This window comes from Oryctolagus cuniculus, chromosome 7 (assembly GCF_964237555.1).
Source record: "Oryctolagus cuniculus chromosome 7, mOryCun1.1, whole genome shotgun sequence".
Taxonomy (NCBI): domain Eukaryota; kingdom Metazoa; phylum Chordata; class Mammalia; order Lagomorpha; family Leporidae; genus Oryctolagus; species Oryctolagus cuniculus.
Window position 1 is genome coordinate 26,026,685 of NC_091438.1, and position 17,746 is coordinate 26,044,430.

The window sequence follows — 17,746 nt, forward strand, 5'->3', positions numbered from 1 at the left end:
CCAGTCCCCAGAAGCCAAAGCTTGCTTTGCACATTTTGTAACTCGGAACATCTTAATAGCTGAGAACAATATCTGCTGAGGTTCCTAAAGCTGGTTCATAGTCCAAACCCTTGGTCTCCTTGAATCTTTGATAAAGAAGCAGAGAAACACGCTCCTCTCTCCCTCTCTCATTGTCTCTTCCTCTCTCTCTCTGTCCCTCCCCTGTCTCCCCTTGCCCCACACACCTGTTCACATAACAGAAACCAAAAATGTAAGCACCAGATGGTGATTTTAAAAATAGGCATCACACACATGATTTGAGGAGCGCTGACAAATTTACCTTTGACCTTGTAGCCCTTTGACACCTCTAGTCTCTACCCCCTTCTACTCCTGATTTCTTTGAGACCCTATAGGTCACCTTCTGAGGTCACCTAGCACAATTCCTTCTGTGAAGGTGACGAGGAAACCATTGCTCAGTGGGTGAGTGGAGTGGTAGGAGCCATGTGAAGTCAGACTATTCCTATACCCTACAGAGTCCAAAATGCAGCAGCCAGAGAACTAGTTCAATACTCAAAAACAAAAAGTATGATAACTACACACTTTCCTTCTGAAACCACCAGCCATTTCAGTGAAAGAATAAAGCCGAATATAGTTTTGAAAACATTCTTGCTGCTCACTACGGAAGTTTTAAACACACAAAATAGACGGTCATGTGCACCCTTACTCAACTTGGGATCCCTTCTTCAGGCCAATGATGGACATTATTACTTCTCCTTCAAAACTGTATTTGTCATTAGGTGTTTGATCAACATGAACAGGAAAAGGGCTTAGGAGCTTACCAGGTAATTTCTTGGTGCTCACAAATTTTCAAGACACAGGATCAATGTCAGAGAAATAATAGAGTTCTTAGTGGGAAGGAAATCGGAAGTCACCCTCCCGTACACTTTCCCTGCTGTGCATCTGCTACTGCATGGTCTTTTCAGGCAGAGCCTTTCACCACAGGTCTGCTCAGACCCAAATAAATAATGTCCTCCTCTTTACTCTGACTCATTAGCCTGGAGCAACAAACCCAGACAAAAGAGAGAAGAGGGAAGGGGAAGAGAGGAATCGAGGGGAGGGGGCATTCTGCAATCTATTAGTAATTAAGGAGCTCGAGCTAATTTACACCCAGCCCCAGCAAACAGGCAATGGAGTTCTAGGGTCTCCAGTTGCAGGTCTCCCCGTCAACTATACACCTGCTTTGGCCTTGCAGTGGATTGCCAAGTCTGTCACCTCTTGGCCCAGTATCTGGACTGGTATGACACATCTTCCTATTCCACGGCATTCTGAAAAGTTCGGGGTTGACGCCTGGAAATGGCAGGTGAAACTCCCGATGAGAAAACCTCCCCTGGCAAGTGTTTAGATGAGGAAACGTTTGAGCTTCATTTCTTTGTCTTCACTAATTTTTTTCCTTCTTGGTTGGTTCTGTGTCTCTTTGCTCCCCTTTGTCTTCCTACCTCTCTGCGCATGTGTCCCTCTCTGGCCACCTGTCTCCCTCTCAGCGTCACTGTGTCCCTGAGCCCCTGTTTCCGCTGCTTATTCATCAGGGATACTGCTCCTGGCACATGTCTGAGTACACCTGTGTCTGCTCCTAGGCAGGGAGGAATGCCACTTGGAAGCAGTCGTACAAAGTTCTGCCCTTTGACCTGTGATGCTGAACAGAAAGGGAGCCAGGTGGCAGGACCTTTGCACCTACACACAGGGTCCAGGGACTCCAGCTCGTGGCAGGACTGCTAGTATAGCTTCTTGGCAGCTCCCTGATTTAGCGACTGAAGGGAGAGATAGGGTGTCCACAGTGCATTCCTTTCCTGTGAGGCACAAGTATAATTCCTCTCCAGAAAGGAGCAGTTGCAGGCTGAGCCCGTGGCTGCCACCTGGGATACACGTGCCGGGCTCCCAGCACTCTAGAGGCCTGTGAGTCAGACACGGAGTTGACAGGAGATACCCACCTGGTGCTGCAACAGAACAAGAATCTCAGGTTTGCCATCAGGCAAGGGTGACTCTCTTTCTCACCCACAAACCAGTGGAGGGTCAGCCCCCAACAGGAAAAGGATGAGGGTGAAGTACTTGTGTTCTCTTCTAGCAGGAACGGTGACGTGTGACTTTTCCCAGATCTGCCGGCCACTGGCCTCCCAAGCAGCCTAACAGCCAAGCAGCTAGAAGCGGCTGCTCTCAAATGTCATCTAGTGGCCAGTCGTGAGTATTGCAGCCATGAAACGCTAAGCCGGCCTGCAGATGGCCTCTCACTTCCCTTGGTCATTAGTAATGCTTTCCTCTCTGGCCTTCTGGCACAGTTAGCTTGGCGGATGCTAAGTGCCTGGGTTGACATCATGCACTGAGAACCAGCGAAAACCTGGGACAAGGAAGCATTCTGTGGCAGGTGAGAGCCTGTCTAAATAGGACATTCAAGGAGACTAGAAGCCGGTTTGGGAGCAATTACCCACCCCACTCATCGCCCCTCCCCTGTCCTGTGCTAGTGAGTGTCATGATGCCACTGTTGCCTACGTTAATGAGGCAACTCTTAAGCATAGACCCTGACAGTCCAGTGCTGAAAACCGGCAATGCCTCGTTGCTACTCTTGACTCTTGCGGCCCTAGGTCCTCTAGCCAGGTTCACCCATCCTTGGTTCCCATCCACACAAGACTGCGATCCACCTTTTCATGTGCTTCCAGCACTTCCTGCACTCTGAGCTCCACCTCTTTGTGATGATATTTCTTCTTTAGCTCTTTCTCTGTCCTGGCTCTTCCCCCCCATTGCAAGGGTGCTATGCTCAGGATGCAGTGCAGACACGGCTTCCTCCTGACGCGTCCCCTTGCGCCCTCCCTTCCGTCGCTGCCCACCCTCCTCATTTGCAGGCAACCTCCCGTCCCACCTTTTCTCCCAAGGTCTTTGATCTCCACTGGGCTCTCTGTACCTTTCCCTTCCGCCCACTTGTGTGGGCTGCCCCGACTTACTCATCTCTGTTTGTATTACAGCCAATAAAAAGGGCTTGGTAAGCACTCAGTGACTGACATCAGGGCTCCTAGTCATTGTGGTGCACATTGCTGAGTGCTCATTAGGGGTCAGGCACTGCTTAGGGCATTGCTGATGGCAGCTCTGTGAATGCTGGGTAAGGTTTCAGGTGAAGAAGTTGCTAATGTGGCCGAGTGTTTTCTCTCCTTCTCCACCTCAGGAGTGTGCCAGCTGCACAAACATTGTCAGTCACTGCAACCCCAGTGTCACCAGCACCACTGAGTGTCAACTCCCCACCCCCAACCAGTCATGGCTGGTTTCTGTGAGAAGGCGGAAAAGGAAGGGTTTGCATGAGTGTAGACTGTTGAAGGTTGGGAGATAACGGTAATTTGTTGTGGGAAGGAGTTAGAGTCCAGAAATGAGGATTGGTTCCAGGCCAGGTTGAGAAGTCCCTGAAGGTCTTGGGAAGATTTCTGCATATTTAATTTCTTGTTCTATTTTTGATGATGCCAACTTTATGCCTTTATTCTTAGTTGCAGCAGACCGGGGCCCTGAGGCACCTGAAACAGCGTGAGGGGTGGCACCAACAAACATTTATGGAACCTGAGTGATGTACTAAGCACAGCACTAAGGACATAAGAGTTGTCTTCACATTCTATGTAACCCTAGGAGTCCTGCTACTTTTATTTCAATTAAAACCAAATTTTTTTGAGTACCTTAGAGAAGACATCTGGAACGTGAAACAGAATTGACAAATTCATATCCTTGGATGAAGTCGGAAAAATGGCATAGGAATGTGGAGATCTAAGTGATCAAAACAAGAGTAGGTTAGAATCAAGGCCCCTGGGTTGGAGAACTGGGCCCTTGAGCACTCCAGATGGAACATGTGAGCTAGCCTTGGCGCTGTCTTCTCCTCCAGTCCTGCGGGGCTCTGGACTTTAGGAGCTCTCAACAGATGGCTTTGCTCTCCTAAGTCACTTTGGCTTCTCTGTCTCATTTGTTTTGAATTAACCAATGACAGTTCTGGATTGCCAGACAGTATACAAAGAAAGCAGGAAACAAACAAACAAAAACGTTTCCTACAGAGGTGTAACTAGTGAAGGGCAATCCAGATTGCCTTCATGAGGGAGCATCTCTGGGACATCTTTGATGTTTAAGCAGCGCCCATCCTCTGTAGCCTAGGACAATATGTCCCTGCACTTGCAGGCCACCTGCTTCCTGCCGGGAACAAGTCCTTCCCCTCCACTGCTCTCTTCCCCTGGAACATTCTTTCCTCCTAGGGAAGCAGGGATGCTGCAGAGACACCATAAGTTCTCTTTACAGGGTGGCCTGCCTCGCTCACCACTGCGGTGCATATTAGTACAGTGTAAGGGGTCAAGGCCCTGACAACCAAGAAATGGGAACCAGAGATGTCGGTAGTTTTGCCAAGAAAATCTCTCTACTGAGTAAAGATTTTATTGTCCATGGTTCACTTATTTTTTAAAATATTTATTTATTTGAAAGAGATACAGAGAGAGAGAGAGAGGAAGAGATAGAGAGGGAAAAACAGAGAGATCTGCTAGTTCACTCCCCAAATGACTGCAATGGCCAGGGCCGGGCCAGGCTGAAGCCATGAGCCAAGAGCTTCATCTGGGACTCCCATGTGAGTGGAAGGGGCTAACGTACTTGTGCCATCTTCCACAGCTTCTCCCAGGCCTATAGCAGGGAGCTGGATCAGAAGTGGAGCAGCTGGGACATGAACCTGAGATGAGATGCTAGAGTCGCAGGCAGTAGCTTTACGTGCTACAACCACAGCACCACTGAAAGCAAAGGCATGTGAAAGGGGCTTGGTGATCGTGAAATATTTGCTGTTTCATTTCTCCTCAGCAACTTCTCCGGGCCCTGGGAGACCAGGGGTGGTGGCTCTGCCCATGAGCTCCTTTATGTCTGTCTTCCATATGGGAATGGGATATCTTGAACTTGTTACCCAAGAGCTCACCAGCAGAGACCACAAGGCTGAAGTAGAACTGCTTCAGCATGCAATAATCTCAGTATAAAAAGGGCTTCATGGTGAACTGAAGGGCTTTGGAGGCTGATGATGAGTATAGCTTTAGCATAGCCAGGTCAACCTCAGAGGAAGAGGGTCTCCAAGCAACTGCCAGCAGAGGCTGACCCACCCTCCTCCAGCCCACAGATGGGCTTTCACCACCCTCTGTGCTCCGGGCAAATTTCTTCAGACCAGTCTGCCCAAGGCTATGCAATACTTATGGCACAGTGAGAACTTTCCCTAAAGGTCTTAGAAAGGGTTTTGCTAAAAATAAACAGCTTGGAACACAAAGCTTTGGCTAGATCCGTGCGAACTGTTGATAGTTCAGTAAAGCAAATTTTCCAAAGACTTTGCACTCCTGTGTTATCCTCTTGGCGGGTCTGGTCACCTCATGGGTGCTGTCTTAGAATTCTCACAGGGCAGGTAAGCTCCCATCCTCTAAGTGGGAGAATGAGTAGAACATCTCTGCTTACCTTAAGCATGTTCTCCTTGAGACCAGCTCATGTTTGGCCGGCTGGAGGGAAAGCCATCCCCTCCCTCCCAAGCTGGCTGTTGATGGACAGCTGACCCTGACATGCCAGGACCTGGCTGCTGGAGTGAACAGGTGCTGTGGACGCCAGCTGTGCTCTGGGCCTGCCTTTCTCAAGTTCTGCTCTCTGCTCCCCACCCTCTACCAAAGGCTTGTATAATGAAGGCACGGGGTTGGGGGGGGGCGGGGCAAGGGAGCAATGGATAAGAACACTTGGCTCCTGGCTGTAGGGGCAGATATAAAGGGCTTGTGATACTATGGGGGTGGTGGATGTTGCCTTGTTAGATGTTAATGACTAGCAGTCAGAAAACTCAGCAGGTTTGGATCCTGGACTCACACACCTGCAGGCAATACTGATTGGAGTTGAGGGCAGGCTGTCCCTTTAACCCCTCCTTGATTAGCTCTACTCATGACAGCACCCATCTGACTGTCATTAGCTGTTTGTACTCCGCCCTGAATTAAAAGGTGCTATGCTCTCATTACTCGTGCTGACCCTTAAAGTGCTAACAACTCTTAATAACAGCAATGTCACGTAGTGTTTTTAGTTCCTGAACAATCCTTTGGCTGGATTGAACCTCTGAATGACTGCTTGAGATATATTCAAAGTTACATAAAAATATTACAACTGAACAACAGGCACTTGAAAGCACTTGTGTACTTTGCTTTGAAAATACACAAAACGAACTGATTGCCTGCAGATTAAGTGGTTTTTAGTGCAGTGGACAAGGCAAACATGTTTGTTATTGAAGTGGGGGTGTGGAAAAAGTGACCGATATCTCTCATGGAGTGACTATCCATGGGAAGGAGGTTACGTGGCAGTTAGCAACAGCAATGGAAAACTCTTTTTGGAAAGTACTTTTCTAGAAAGCTGCTCCACATGCCAGGGAACCAACCCTCTTTTTGGTCTATGACGTGCCTGTGACACTGCCTCCAGGCCTGCCACTCTCCTGCCCTTCTTCTGGTTTCTCCCATACACCCCCACATCATTTCAATCTACCCCTCTTTCCATTTGCCCTTTCTAAAGCAGGGTTCCACACCTAGGGAGCACATGATAAAAAATGGGGGAGAAATGAGGAACCCTAGTTGTTGCAAGTGGTGGCTAAAGGACTCCTTATACACACATTTCTCCAATTCTGAAAAATAGAAATAGGTATAATACTGCAGTTTCTTTGGAAAGGGTGAGGATAACAAGATTTGGGAAGAGTGTCTTAGAATTAAATGTAGGTAGTTGCTACTCCATAAAGATAAGAATTTATGGCTTGGGTGTTTGATAAAGCAGTTAAAATGCCTTTTGAGACTCCTGTATCCCATATCTGAGTGCCTGGGTTCAAGTCCTGGCTCTGGTTTTGATTCTAACTTCCTGTTGATGTGTACCCTGGGAGGCAGCAAATGATGGTTCAAGTACTTGGGTCCCTGCCACCCATATGGGGGACTTGGATTGAGTTCCAGACACCTGGTTTCAGCCTGGACCAGCCCTGGTTGTTGCAGGCATTTTGGGAGTGAACCAGTGGATGGAAGATACCTCTCCTTCCTTCTCTTTCTCTCTTTCAAATAAACACAAATTATTTTTTAAAATTTGAATAGTAGGGGAATTTATAATTTTAAACTTTTGATGGTTAAAATTTGAATATTTCAAATTAAAGCATAGGGGAAGAGCTGTGGTGAGGAAGAGGAGAGAAGTGTTTTTTGAGAGGTAGAATCTAGAGGACAAATCCTCTTCCATTATTACATGGTTGGTGGCAGAGAGGGGGTGTTAGCCCTTCTAGCCAGGCTATTCTGAATGCCCACTCTTTTTGTTTTTTGAGCAGTAGACTTGAGTCTCTCAACTGATCAGAAGTGCCCTTCAGATAACTGCCCTCATCCCTTAATAAATCACCTTCTGTGAGGCCTTTCTTGAACCTTTTGCCCCCAGTGGCTGAGCCGTTACCTTTTGGGAAGGCTGAGCACTAACGGCTTGTTTCTGAGACTGGCCTCACCAGGCCAAGGAACCTTGTCAAATTTTGGAACCGAAGCCTGGAAAGAAGTAGAAAGAAAGGATTTTTCAGAATTCATCACACATGATTGATCATTGCTATCGTAAGCTCAATGCAGTTAGATACAGTGAACATGTCACAAAAACATTTTTACACTTTATATTGGACTTAAAAAAATCCCTTAGGGTAGCCAAGAGTGAGAGGTGTGAACTCCATGTTACAGAGGAAGAAATCTAAGCTCAGGTCATGTGATTTGCCTAGAGTCCCACACAGCTCGTGCTTCTGTTTTCCGATTTTTGGGTCCACTATGTCCTGTGTTCTACCTTTTTGCTGTTCTAGCACTTGCATCTGTTTAAACAGGAATACTAGCCCTCTCCTGTTCCTAGCCTCTGGCTGTTCTCAGACACAAGGTCCTCTGCTCTCTCTCCTCTCAAGGAGGCCAGGAAGAAAGAACCAGAATCTTCAGACAGACAACTGGGCATTGCTCTCAGGCCGTCCACTTCCCAGCTGCCTGATTTTGGACAAATACTTCCAGTCTTAAATTTGTCCTCATGAAAGATTACATCATAATGTACAAGGCAATACACAAAAAACCAGGACCCACAGCAGGAGGGATTTTTGTCTGTTCCCTGGACTCCCAAACTAGTGCCTGGTGTCTGCAAGGGCTCGGCGAGCAACTGTCGCAGGAGGGCATGGATTCACCGGAGGCCCTAGCTGACGGTCTGACTCAACAAGCTCTCAACGACAGCGACGGATCTCCCGCTCCTACCAGCCCCGCCTCTAACCCGGCCTCCTCTGGCCTCACCCAGCTCTGCGGATGAGTAATACCTGGGGTTTCCATCGAGGTCCCGCTTCCCCAAGGTCGGAGCGTCGGGCTTTGGGCGGCTCTGAGGGTGCAGCCAGCAGGGGGCAGCAGAGGCCTCGCGGCGCCCACGGCGGGGAAGGGCGCTCTCATCGCGGAGGTTGCGGCAGACCCGGAAGTGCTCGTCCGCAGTCTCACCCCGGCGCCCCGGATGGGGAAGGAGGCGGGCGGCCGCCCTCCCCCGGCCGTGCAGCCCTAGGAACTCGTGGGCAGGTGGGTCCCCCGTGGGCTGTAGTTTCCCGGCCTCCTCCTCCTCTGTCGTCCTTTGCTAGCGCAAGGCTAGCTGAGGGGCGGCGGCGGGCAGGGGAGGCCCGGAGGGCGAGTGGGGCGCCCCTGGGGACACCCTGCCCTGCGATACGCTAGCCCACCCTGGTCCAGCCTGACCCTGCTGGCGTGCCTTGCACTTTTCCAGGCCGTGGACCGGCAGCCGTGAGATGCTTGGGTTGGGGGCCGTGCTGCAGTGAGGGGGGCTCACAGGGTGTCGGGCTTGCGAAGCAAAACCTATGGTGGTCTTCATGGAAGAAATAAGGTCGGGCAGTAAGAACTTTTTCTCAGATTTGCTGGATGCCCTTGGAATTTCTGACTCTTCCTTTTCCCTTTGTGAAAAAAGATGATTATTTCCTTTGCTCTTCACCAGCGTGTCCTTGTTCTAAGGAGGATGATAGCTATTAAGGGATGTTAAGCTCAGTTAATGGATGAAGAATCCTTAGGTCCTTTGAGTCCTTGGTTTTGGCTTATATAAACCATAGAACTCATGCCTTTCCTTGTGCAGTTGATTATTGTGTTTATACCAATAACTTAAAAAAAACATGCTTTGGGGAATTCAGTAGAAACTGGATTCTGTCCTTAGGAGTTTGCGTAAATTCCAGATGCAGACATGCTGTGTCCCCTTTGTGAATGCCTGAGTTACGAGTTTAGAGGGAGCTCAGGTCTAAGGCACACACGTTGGGATTAGACTTGGTTTGAATACTTATTCCATTACTTACCAGTCTGTTAACTTGAGCCAAAGATACATCAGAGCTTTTTTTTTTTTTTTTTTTTTTAACTAAAGTAGAACTAATGCTAACATGTAAGGTTGTGAAGATTAAAAGTGCATAAGGCACTAAGTGCATAAGGCACTGAGTGCATAGTAGGCATTCAGTAATTGAAGCTAACAGATAATTATTATTCAAAGTATTACACTTTAAAATATGAATACAGTTTTAATGTTCCATATTATAAGTGGCAACCACATACGTTTTATTGAGACTTAGTCAACCGAATTGGTTTAGCTTTGCAACTTGTATAGATTCACAGTCTCTCCTTTTCCAGGAACTTGGCTGTGTTTTCCTGCCTCAGAGAACCAGTTCATCTTTGCAGACCTAGCCTGGGTTGCTGCCTTTGAAAACAAGGAAAGGTCGGTAGAATATCAGCCACAGCGCAGCATGGAATTTCCAGAGAGGTCTTACTTCAAAACTTCATAAAGAGCAAGAACACATGGACTTCTGCAAGGGAGATTGAACTGGCCTGAGTGAAGGAGAGGATAATGTGTGCCCAACCTGTAACTAACACCAAGGAGGTCAGGTGGCAGAAGGTCTTATATGAGCGACAGCCTTTCCCTGATAACTACGTGGACCGGAGGTTCCTGGAAGAGCTCCGGAAAAATATCTATGCCCGGAAATACCAATACTGGGCTGTGGTATTTGAGTCCAGTGTTGTGGTACAGCAGCTCTGCAGTGTCTGTGTTTTTGTGGTTATTTGGTGGTATATGGATGAGGGTCTTCTGGCACCTCACTGGCTTTTTGGGACTGGCCTGGCTTCTTCATTGATTGGGTACGTTTTGTTCGATCTCATTGATGGAGGTGAAGGGCGGAAGAAGAGTGGGCGGACCCGGTGGGCTGACCTGAAGAGTGCTCTGGTTTTCATTACTTTCACTTACGGTTTTTCACCAGTGCTAAAGACCCTTACAGAATCTGTCAGCACTGACACCATCTATGCCATGTCTGTTTTCATGCTCTTAGGCCACCTCATCTTCTTCGATTATGGTGCCAATGCTGCCATTGTGTCCAGCACACTGTCCTTGAACATGGCCATCTTCGCTTCTGTCTGCCTAGCCTCACGCCTTCCCCGGTCCCTGCATGCCTTCATCATGGTGACATTTGCCATCCAGATTTTTGCCCTGTGGCCCATGTTGCAGAAGAAACTGAAGGCACGTACTCCCCGCAGTTATGTGGGGGTCACACTGCTTTTTGCATTTTCAGCCTTGGGAGGCCTGCTGTCCATTAGTGTTGTGGGAGCCATACTCTTTGCCCTTCTGCTGATTTCCATCTCGTGTCTCTGCCCTTTCTACCTCATTCGCCTGCAGCTTTTTAAGGAAAATATTCATGGGCCTTGGGATGAAGCTGAAATCAAAGAAGACTTGTCCAGGTTCCTCAGCTAACTCGGGGACCGTTATCATATTGTTAAAGCAAGCTAACAGACTAGCCTTCTAACACATACAAAATTTGAAGGAAGAATGCCATTCTGGAAGCAGCAGACTGATGTAAGAGAACAGAGGTCAAAAGAAAAACAGAAGCAAAAGCATGGTGGTGAGAGTACTTGTCCTTTGTGTTATTTTGTGGGTGAAAAAGCTTCCTTCAGCCCTCTTGAATGATTGCCTCTCATTTACTATTCACTGTAACAAATGAAGTGATGTTTTATTAAAAAAATAACAACACATCCATCAGAAGTTTTATCTCATGATTTTTCTTTAAGCAGAAGGCTGAAAGGCCATGAATAGTGAATAGTGTGTGTGTGTGTGTGTGTGTGTCTGTGTATAAAATCACTTTCCACTTTTTCAGTGTACTGATGCAGGCTCCTTTGTTTATGTATAGCTCAAATCCTACAACGCAGGATGTTGTGACCAATTTTGTTGCCCAGGATCATGGAAGTCACTTAACCCTGCCTTAGAGTTTCTACTTAGTTCATAGGAAAGCATGTGTACCAGTAAGGGAGAGTGTGGTTTTCACGATACACAAGCAAAATGCTAGGGATTCAGCAGCAATAATTAAAACATTTATGAGAGGAGGTGACATTTAATCTTATTCTTGATGGCTAGGTGGGATTTGGGTAGACAAAAGATGGTTTTAGGGTAATTTGGCAAGGCTCTCGGGTCAAGTCAGTAAAATAAGTAAGTGAAACTGGTATACTTTGATGGTAACTGTAGAACAGTATGGAGAGAGCACGACCTGTCTATTCAGGTCAGTAGGATTTTATTCAGAGTTTGGGGCTACCTGGAGAGCTTTGGAATTCCTGGTAAAATTCTAAGTTAAATCCCAGTGGCTATAAATCAGATTTTTAATATGAAACCTGACTTGTAAATTATGTCTGAAGTTTAAGTTCATCAGGTCACAATGCATATTTGCAGAAAAATGTGACCATGTTTCTCTTTAGCACAGGCATGAAGGATGGAAGGTATTTGGTGGAGGTTTGGGGATTTGGGGGAAAATGTGTTAGGGAAAAAGGAGGGTTGAGTAGTGATTCAGGTATAAATATTCAATAATTTAGGTTCTGTAATGCAGATACAATAGGAAGCAACTTCAGCTAATTACTGAACTATTCTGTATCTCATTTCCCTAACTGGTAATTTAAGTTATCTATCCCTAGAATTGCGATTAAGTGAGATGTATATAAAATTCTTAGGAAAGTGCCTGACACAATACTGTGTTAGGCTGTATATTGAGCCTCCCTAATCCAAAGATTGAAGTATTCAGTGCCAACCTGTCACAAGTGGAAAACTCCCCACCACGACACTTTGTTTCATGCCCAGCGTTATGTATGTTGCATAGGGTAGGTGATTGGCCTAGTTATTAAGACAATCATGTGCCCTATTGGAACACCTGGGTGTGATACCAGCTCCTGCTCCTGATTCCAGATTCCTGCGAGTACAGCCCTGGGAGGAAGCAGGTCATGGCTCAAGTATGTGGGTCCACTACCCAATGTGGGAGACCTGGGCTGAATTCTAGGCTCTTGATTCAGTCTCAGCCCAGCCCTGTCCATTTTGTGCATTTGGGAAATGAGCCAGCAATTGGGAATTCTGTTTTTGCCTCTCAGTTATGTAAAAATAAGAACTATTTTTATAAAATTAACTTCAGGCTATGTGTATAGGGATTTGGGGAAAAATGTTAAAACAAATGAGTTTCATATTTATACTTGGGTTCCATTCCAAGTATCTCCTGAAGTCCGAAACATGGTTCTAAGCCCTTCAGATAAGGGATACTCAATTTTTTTTTTTTTTTTTTTTTGACAGGCAGAGTGGACAGTGAGAGAGAGAGAGACAGAGAGAAAGGTCTTCCTTTGCCGTTGGTTCACCCTCCAATGGCCGCCGCGGCCGGCGCACCGCGCTGATCCGATGGCAGGAGCCAGGAGCCAGGTGCTTTTCCTGGTCTCCCATGGGGTGCAGGGCCCAAGCACTTGGGCCATCCTCCACTGCACTCCCTGGCCACAGCAGAGAGCTGGCCTGGAAGAGGGGCAACCGGGACAGAATCCAGCGCCCCGACCGGGACTAGAACCTGGTGTGCCGGCGCGGCTAGGCGGAGGATTAGCCTAGTGAGCCGCGGCGCCGGCCAATTTGTTTTATTAAGTTAAGGTGTAGAGAAACTCAAGAGGGCTAAGCAAAGTTATAAAACGTTGGCCGGTGCCATGGCTAAATAGGCTAATCCTCCGCCTGTGGTGCTGGCACACCAGGTTCTAGTCCCAGTCAGGGCGCTGGATTCTGTCCCGGTTGCTCCTCTTCCAGTCCAGCTCTCTGCTGTGGCCCAGGAGTGCAGTGGAGGATGGCCCAAGTGTTTGGGCCCTGCACCCCATGGGAGACCAGGAGAAGCACCTGGCTCCTGGCTTCAGATCAATGCAGTGCGCTGGCTGCAGCGGCCATTGGGGGTGAACCAACGGAAAAGGAAAACCTTTCTGTTTCTCTCACTGTCCACTCTGCCTGTCAAAAAAAAAAAAAAAAAAAATGTATTGAGTGCCTCCCAAGAAGAACTAGTTCCTTCGATGAAATTTTGGGGTATGTTTCTATACTGTCTCCTTAGCACAGAATTTCAAATCAAATTTCACAAATAGAGTACTCCTAAGAAATAGTGTTTTTTATGAATATAGACTTCTCCAGGAATGTTTTACAGAGGATTTTGAACTAGAGCTCTGTCAACTCAAATTCTTTTTCAGATTTTTATTTGGACAGATGAATATTGTATTTCAAGGTAAAAATGACTTTCCCTGTGGTCAATTAGACTGCTTTCACAGCCTCAAGGACAGAGACTGCAGGGAAGAACAAGAGAAAGGTCTGAGACTGACCTGTAGCCCTCTGTTGGGTTGGCCTTCTTGTGCCTTGAGGGTAGTGGCTCATAAATATTCTACAGTCCATACAGGAACAGGGCTAGGTGTTGGTACTTGAAGGTAATAAAGAGTTGTAGAAAATTGAGGGTTTTATTTTGTATTTTTAAAAACCATTTGCCTTATTTGGATGGATTTCCCATTGTCAACTTTAGGGAATTCCCACAGCAATTTCACGCTTGTTTGAGCAGAAAATTCCCCATATTTGAATCACATCAAGAATAGTTCCTCGGGCTGGCATTGTGGCATAGTAGGCTAAGCCTCGCAGTGCTGGCATCCTATATGGGTGCCAGTTCATGTCCCAGCTGCTCCTCTTCTGATCTAGCTCTCTGCATATGCCTGGGAAAGAGTGGAAGATGGCCCAAGTGCTTAGATCACTGCACCTGCGTGGGAGACCTGGAAGAAGCTCCTGGCTCTTGACTCCTGGCTCTGGATCTGCCCAGCTTTGTCTGTTGGCAGCCATCTGGGAAATGAACCAGTAGATCAAAGACTTTTCTCTCTGTCTCTCCTTTTCTTTTTTTTATTTTTATTTTTATTTTTATTTTATTTTGACAGGCAGAGTGGACAGTGAGAGAGAGAGACAGAGAGAAAGGTCTTCCTTTTGCCGTTGGTTCACCCTCCAGTGGCCGCCATGGCCGGCACGCTGCAGCCGGTGCACCGCGCTGATCCAATGGCAGGAGCCCGGTGCTTCTCCTGGTCTCCCATGGGGTGCAGGGCTCAAGCACCTGGGCCATCCTCCACTGCACTCCCTGGCCACAGCAGAGAGCTGACCTGGAAGAGGGGCAACCGGGACAGAATCCGGCGCCCCTACTGGTACTAGAACCCGTTGTGCCGGCGCCGCAAGGTGGAGGATTAGCCTAGTGAGCTCTCCTTTTCTGTAGCTCTCTCTCAAATAAACAAAAACTTAGAATAGTTCCTTGGTGGAGTAGATTCTCGTGCGTTTTCTACCATTTTCAGCTCTTCCCTGTCAGACTTTATAAGAGTTTAAATTCATCCAAAGCCTGATCTTCCTCAATTAGTTGGCCATAGAAGTTTAGTGTGGAGGTGGTGGGGGAAGGAGAGTTGTGGGGTGGTTGTGAGAGCAAGGAGGGAAGAGTAGTGAAACAGCTTTGTTCATCCCTCCAAAATAGTGGCAAGGATTGGAGTTGGATGGCAGGGATCAAGGACAAGTGGAGATATAGGGTGTCAGGTGCATGCTTGCTTTGTGCCGTGATAAAACTGCTTTATGAATGGAATACAGCTAGAAGACATGAAAAGTGCCTGAAGACATGAGAGAGGTACAGGACAAATGGACTGTAGTGAGAAGGGTTGAGGTCTGAGATTTGCATTATTATATCCTGTAGTCAATGACAAATTAACGGCTTTGGAAAATGGATATGATATTATACATATGCATTTATAAAACCTTAAATATAAGTATGTGAATATATAAAGTATCATATTTATACAGAAATATATATAAACAAATATGGCAATTCTGACAGCAGTTTTTGATGCTTTACTACACAGGTTGAGCATGAAGAGCTGCTGTGACAGTAGTGAAAAGTGAGTCTGGACTGAGTGCAATGGCAGTGGGTATGGAGATGAGTGGCCTGATTAGGGAGACTTTTTCCAAGAATTCAATAACTTCATGTAAAGTGAGAGGAAAGGCTGTAGAGGATTCCTGGGGCTTTTAGCTTGAGTGGATTTGTGTTTCCATTAACTGCCATGAATAAGCAAGTGCAGACAGGGTGAAGTAGATATTAAGAATAGCATGTGTTAAGTCTGCCCTGCATGAGATGCTACATCCAGGCTTAAGTGTCTCATATGCAGTATCCAGAGAACACTGAGATGTAAGTAGAATTAAGTGCTTTGGTATTTGGGATTCTTTGTATAGAATTACTCCACAACCAAACTATAGTAGAATTAGAAATGGGTCACAGAAGAATTAGAGTAACCACAATGGTAAGAGTCACACAGTAAGGAAGCTGCTCTATGAAAATGGATTTAAGAATAGAACACCACAGCCTGGAAGGAAGGCTCATAGGAAGTATAATTCCAGCCTGTAAAATTGCTAAGGGCGAAAGCAAATGTTGATTTGTTCACCAACTCATGATTTACAGGAGAAGATGCCATTTTGAAATTTGAGAAGATAAATTGTACAAAAATAATTTTATGCACCTTTCTTCATGTAACTCCAAGAAGTTGTATAGGCTGGAAACATAAGTGGACTCCAAAACTGATTCAAAAAGATTATCAGAAAGCTATAAATGTTCTGTTATTAAAATGTTGAGCCGGCGCCACGGCTCACTAGGCTAATCCTCTGCCTTGCAGCGCTGGCACAACGGGTTCTAGTCCCAGTCGGGGCGTCGGATTCTGTCCCGGTTGCCCCTCTTCCAGGCCAGCTCTCTGCTGTGGCCAGGGAGTGCAGTGGAGGATGGCCCAAGTGTTTGGGCCCTGCACCCCATGGGAGACCAGGAGAAGCACCTGGCTCCTGCCATTGGATCAGCGCGGTGCACCAGCCACAGTGTGCTGGCCGCGGCGGCCATTGGAGGGTGAACCAACGGCAAAGGAAGACCTTTCTCTCTTTCTCTCTCTCTGTCCGCTCTGCCTGTCAAAAAAAAAAAAAAATGTTGAGAGATCCTGAGCCCTCAGAATTGTTGCTCCCAGAAGAGTGACAATGCTCACCTGTGGTGTGCTGCTTTGGGTTGCTGCTGGCCTAGGGAGTGATTGGTAGAACCTAGGATGACAGTCATTGGGAAGTATACTCATCACTTAAATTCAGTAATCTGTGCTTCCTCTTAAACCACACTCAAAGGGAGAAAATAGAATATTAATGACATATTCCTTGGGGATATTATGGTATATGTATTGGGGATAGGGTGTGGGGAAGAGATTACAATAGGATTGTAATTAGATCCCAGGCTATCAAATACTTGCTTGCCCAAGAAGCTGTGTCTTCTCTCTGTGTGCCCTTTCCTCCAAGCTGTGTTTCTCATCACTCTAAGTTTTAGGGTGGTGTAGCAAGTGAGAGCAAGGAGGGAAGAGTGGTGAGGCAGCTTTGCTCATTCTTCCAAAATGGTTCCAGGGATTGCAGTTGAATGGCAGGGATCAAGGAGAGGTGGAGCTGTGTCAGGTGCACTCTTGTTTTGTGCTGTGATAAAACTGCTTTACGGATGGTGTGTAGCTTGGAGGCATGCGCATCTAAATGTAGCAATATTCACAGTTGTTCTGTGTGATCCCACTTCAAACCCATTTGTGGGTTTGAAAAAGCCTTTAGGCAGCTAGCTTCAACTGTGGATCTGAAAATCCATACATAATAGGATGCACATGAAGACTTCATTTACATCTGAGCAAAAGGCTCAAGGACAAGAAAAAGAAGTCAGCAGAGGGCATCATTTACACAATTATGCAGTATTTTAAACTTATAATTCAGGAAAATAGGGCTAGGATACAGTGCCCTCTCGTGGAAGCTATGGTATTCCTTGTAATGATGAAATTCAGGAAGTTGAAATTTTTGGCTAGACTGTGGTTTGGGAAATAACTACACTGACGTTTTCATACATATAGGAAGTAAACAGCACAATGGGGTTTGATAACAGTTCCTATCTACATCTTACTGCACCCCAATATGTCCTAGATACTGTGTTCTGTACTTTATATAACATATACATTATCTTAACTACTTATAATAAGCCTGTGCGAGGCATCATTTCATTTTATACTTAAAGAAGACTGAGATTCAGGGTAGGTCAGGAACTTGCCTAAGGCTATATTGCTGGTTTGGGCTGATGTTCTGCTTTTCTCACATCTGAATTTCATCCAAGGCTAATGGTGATCTGGTGGGCAGTTATTTTAATGCCTTGCAAATCCCTCAGCATCCCCTTATTCTCTTTCACCAACATTTGGCAAAAAACCTAGGCCTGCCTCTGCTCACTTATATTTTATGATGTTTGCCTTGGGAATTTATTCACTCAACAAATATTTATCAAATGCTAAACATATGACATAAATTCTATGTGCTTGACATATATCTGTGAATAAAGAGGACAAACATC

General features: G+C 46.5%; 2 protein-coding genes across 7 annotated transcripts in view; one reads left to right on the plus strand and one right to left on the minus strand.

The window, feature by feature from the left end:
- The window catches only part of C7H1orf105 (chromosome 7 C1orf105 homolog), a 49,286-nt gene that overhangs the window by 25,813 nt on the left and 5,727 nt on the right, over nt 1–17,746 (minus strand). For all 3 annotated transcript variants that reach the window (XR_007923819.2, XM_017345686.3, XM_008264062.4), the window contains exons 2-3: nt 7,453–7,538; nt 3,687–3,774 (exon numbers count right to left, since the gene is read on the minus strand). Coding sequence is in view for 2 of the 3 variants with exons in the window: in XM_017345686.3 (XP_017201175.1) it covers nt 3,687–3,774; nt 7,453–7,538 (174 nt within the window). In the remaining variant the exon portion in view is untranslated. The remainder of the gene's footprint in view (nt 1–3,686; nt 3,775–7,452; nt 7,539–17,746) is intronic.
- PIGC (phosphatidylinositol glycan anchor biosynthesis class C) lies at nt 8,365–11,057 on the plus strand. Of its 4 annotated transcripts, none has more exons than XM_008264061.4 (3): nt 8,417–8,573; nt 9,672–10,548; nt 10,705–11,057. In XM_008264061.4, exons 2-3 carry the CDS (start codon nt 9,886–9,888, stop codon nt 10,777–10,779), a joined length of 738 nt encoding a protein of 245 aa, XP_008262283.1. In that variant the 5' UTR covers nt 8,417–8,573; nt 9,672–9,885; the 3' UTR covers nt 10,780–11,057. The 4 variants fall into 4 exon arrangements, with proteins under 4 accessions (XP_002715460.1, XP_008262283.1, XP_069933455.1 ...); XM_070077355.1 differs by having other exon boundaries at nt 8,524–8,889; XM_002715414.5 differs by having other exon boundaries at nt 8,365–8,573; nt 9,672–11,057.

What these genes read in the sequence shown, in the direction of transcription:
- PIGC (XM_002715414.5), top strand. Translation starts at nt 9,886, where the DNA reads ATGTGTGCCCAACCTGTAACTAACACCAAGGAGGTCAGGTGGCAGAAG.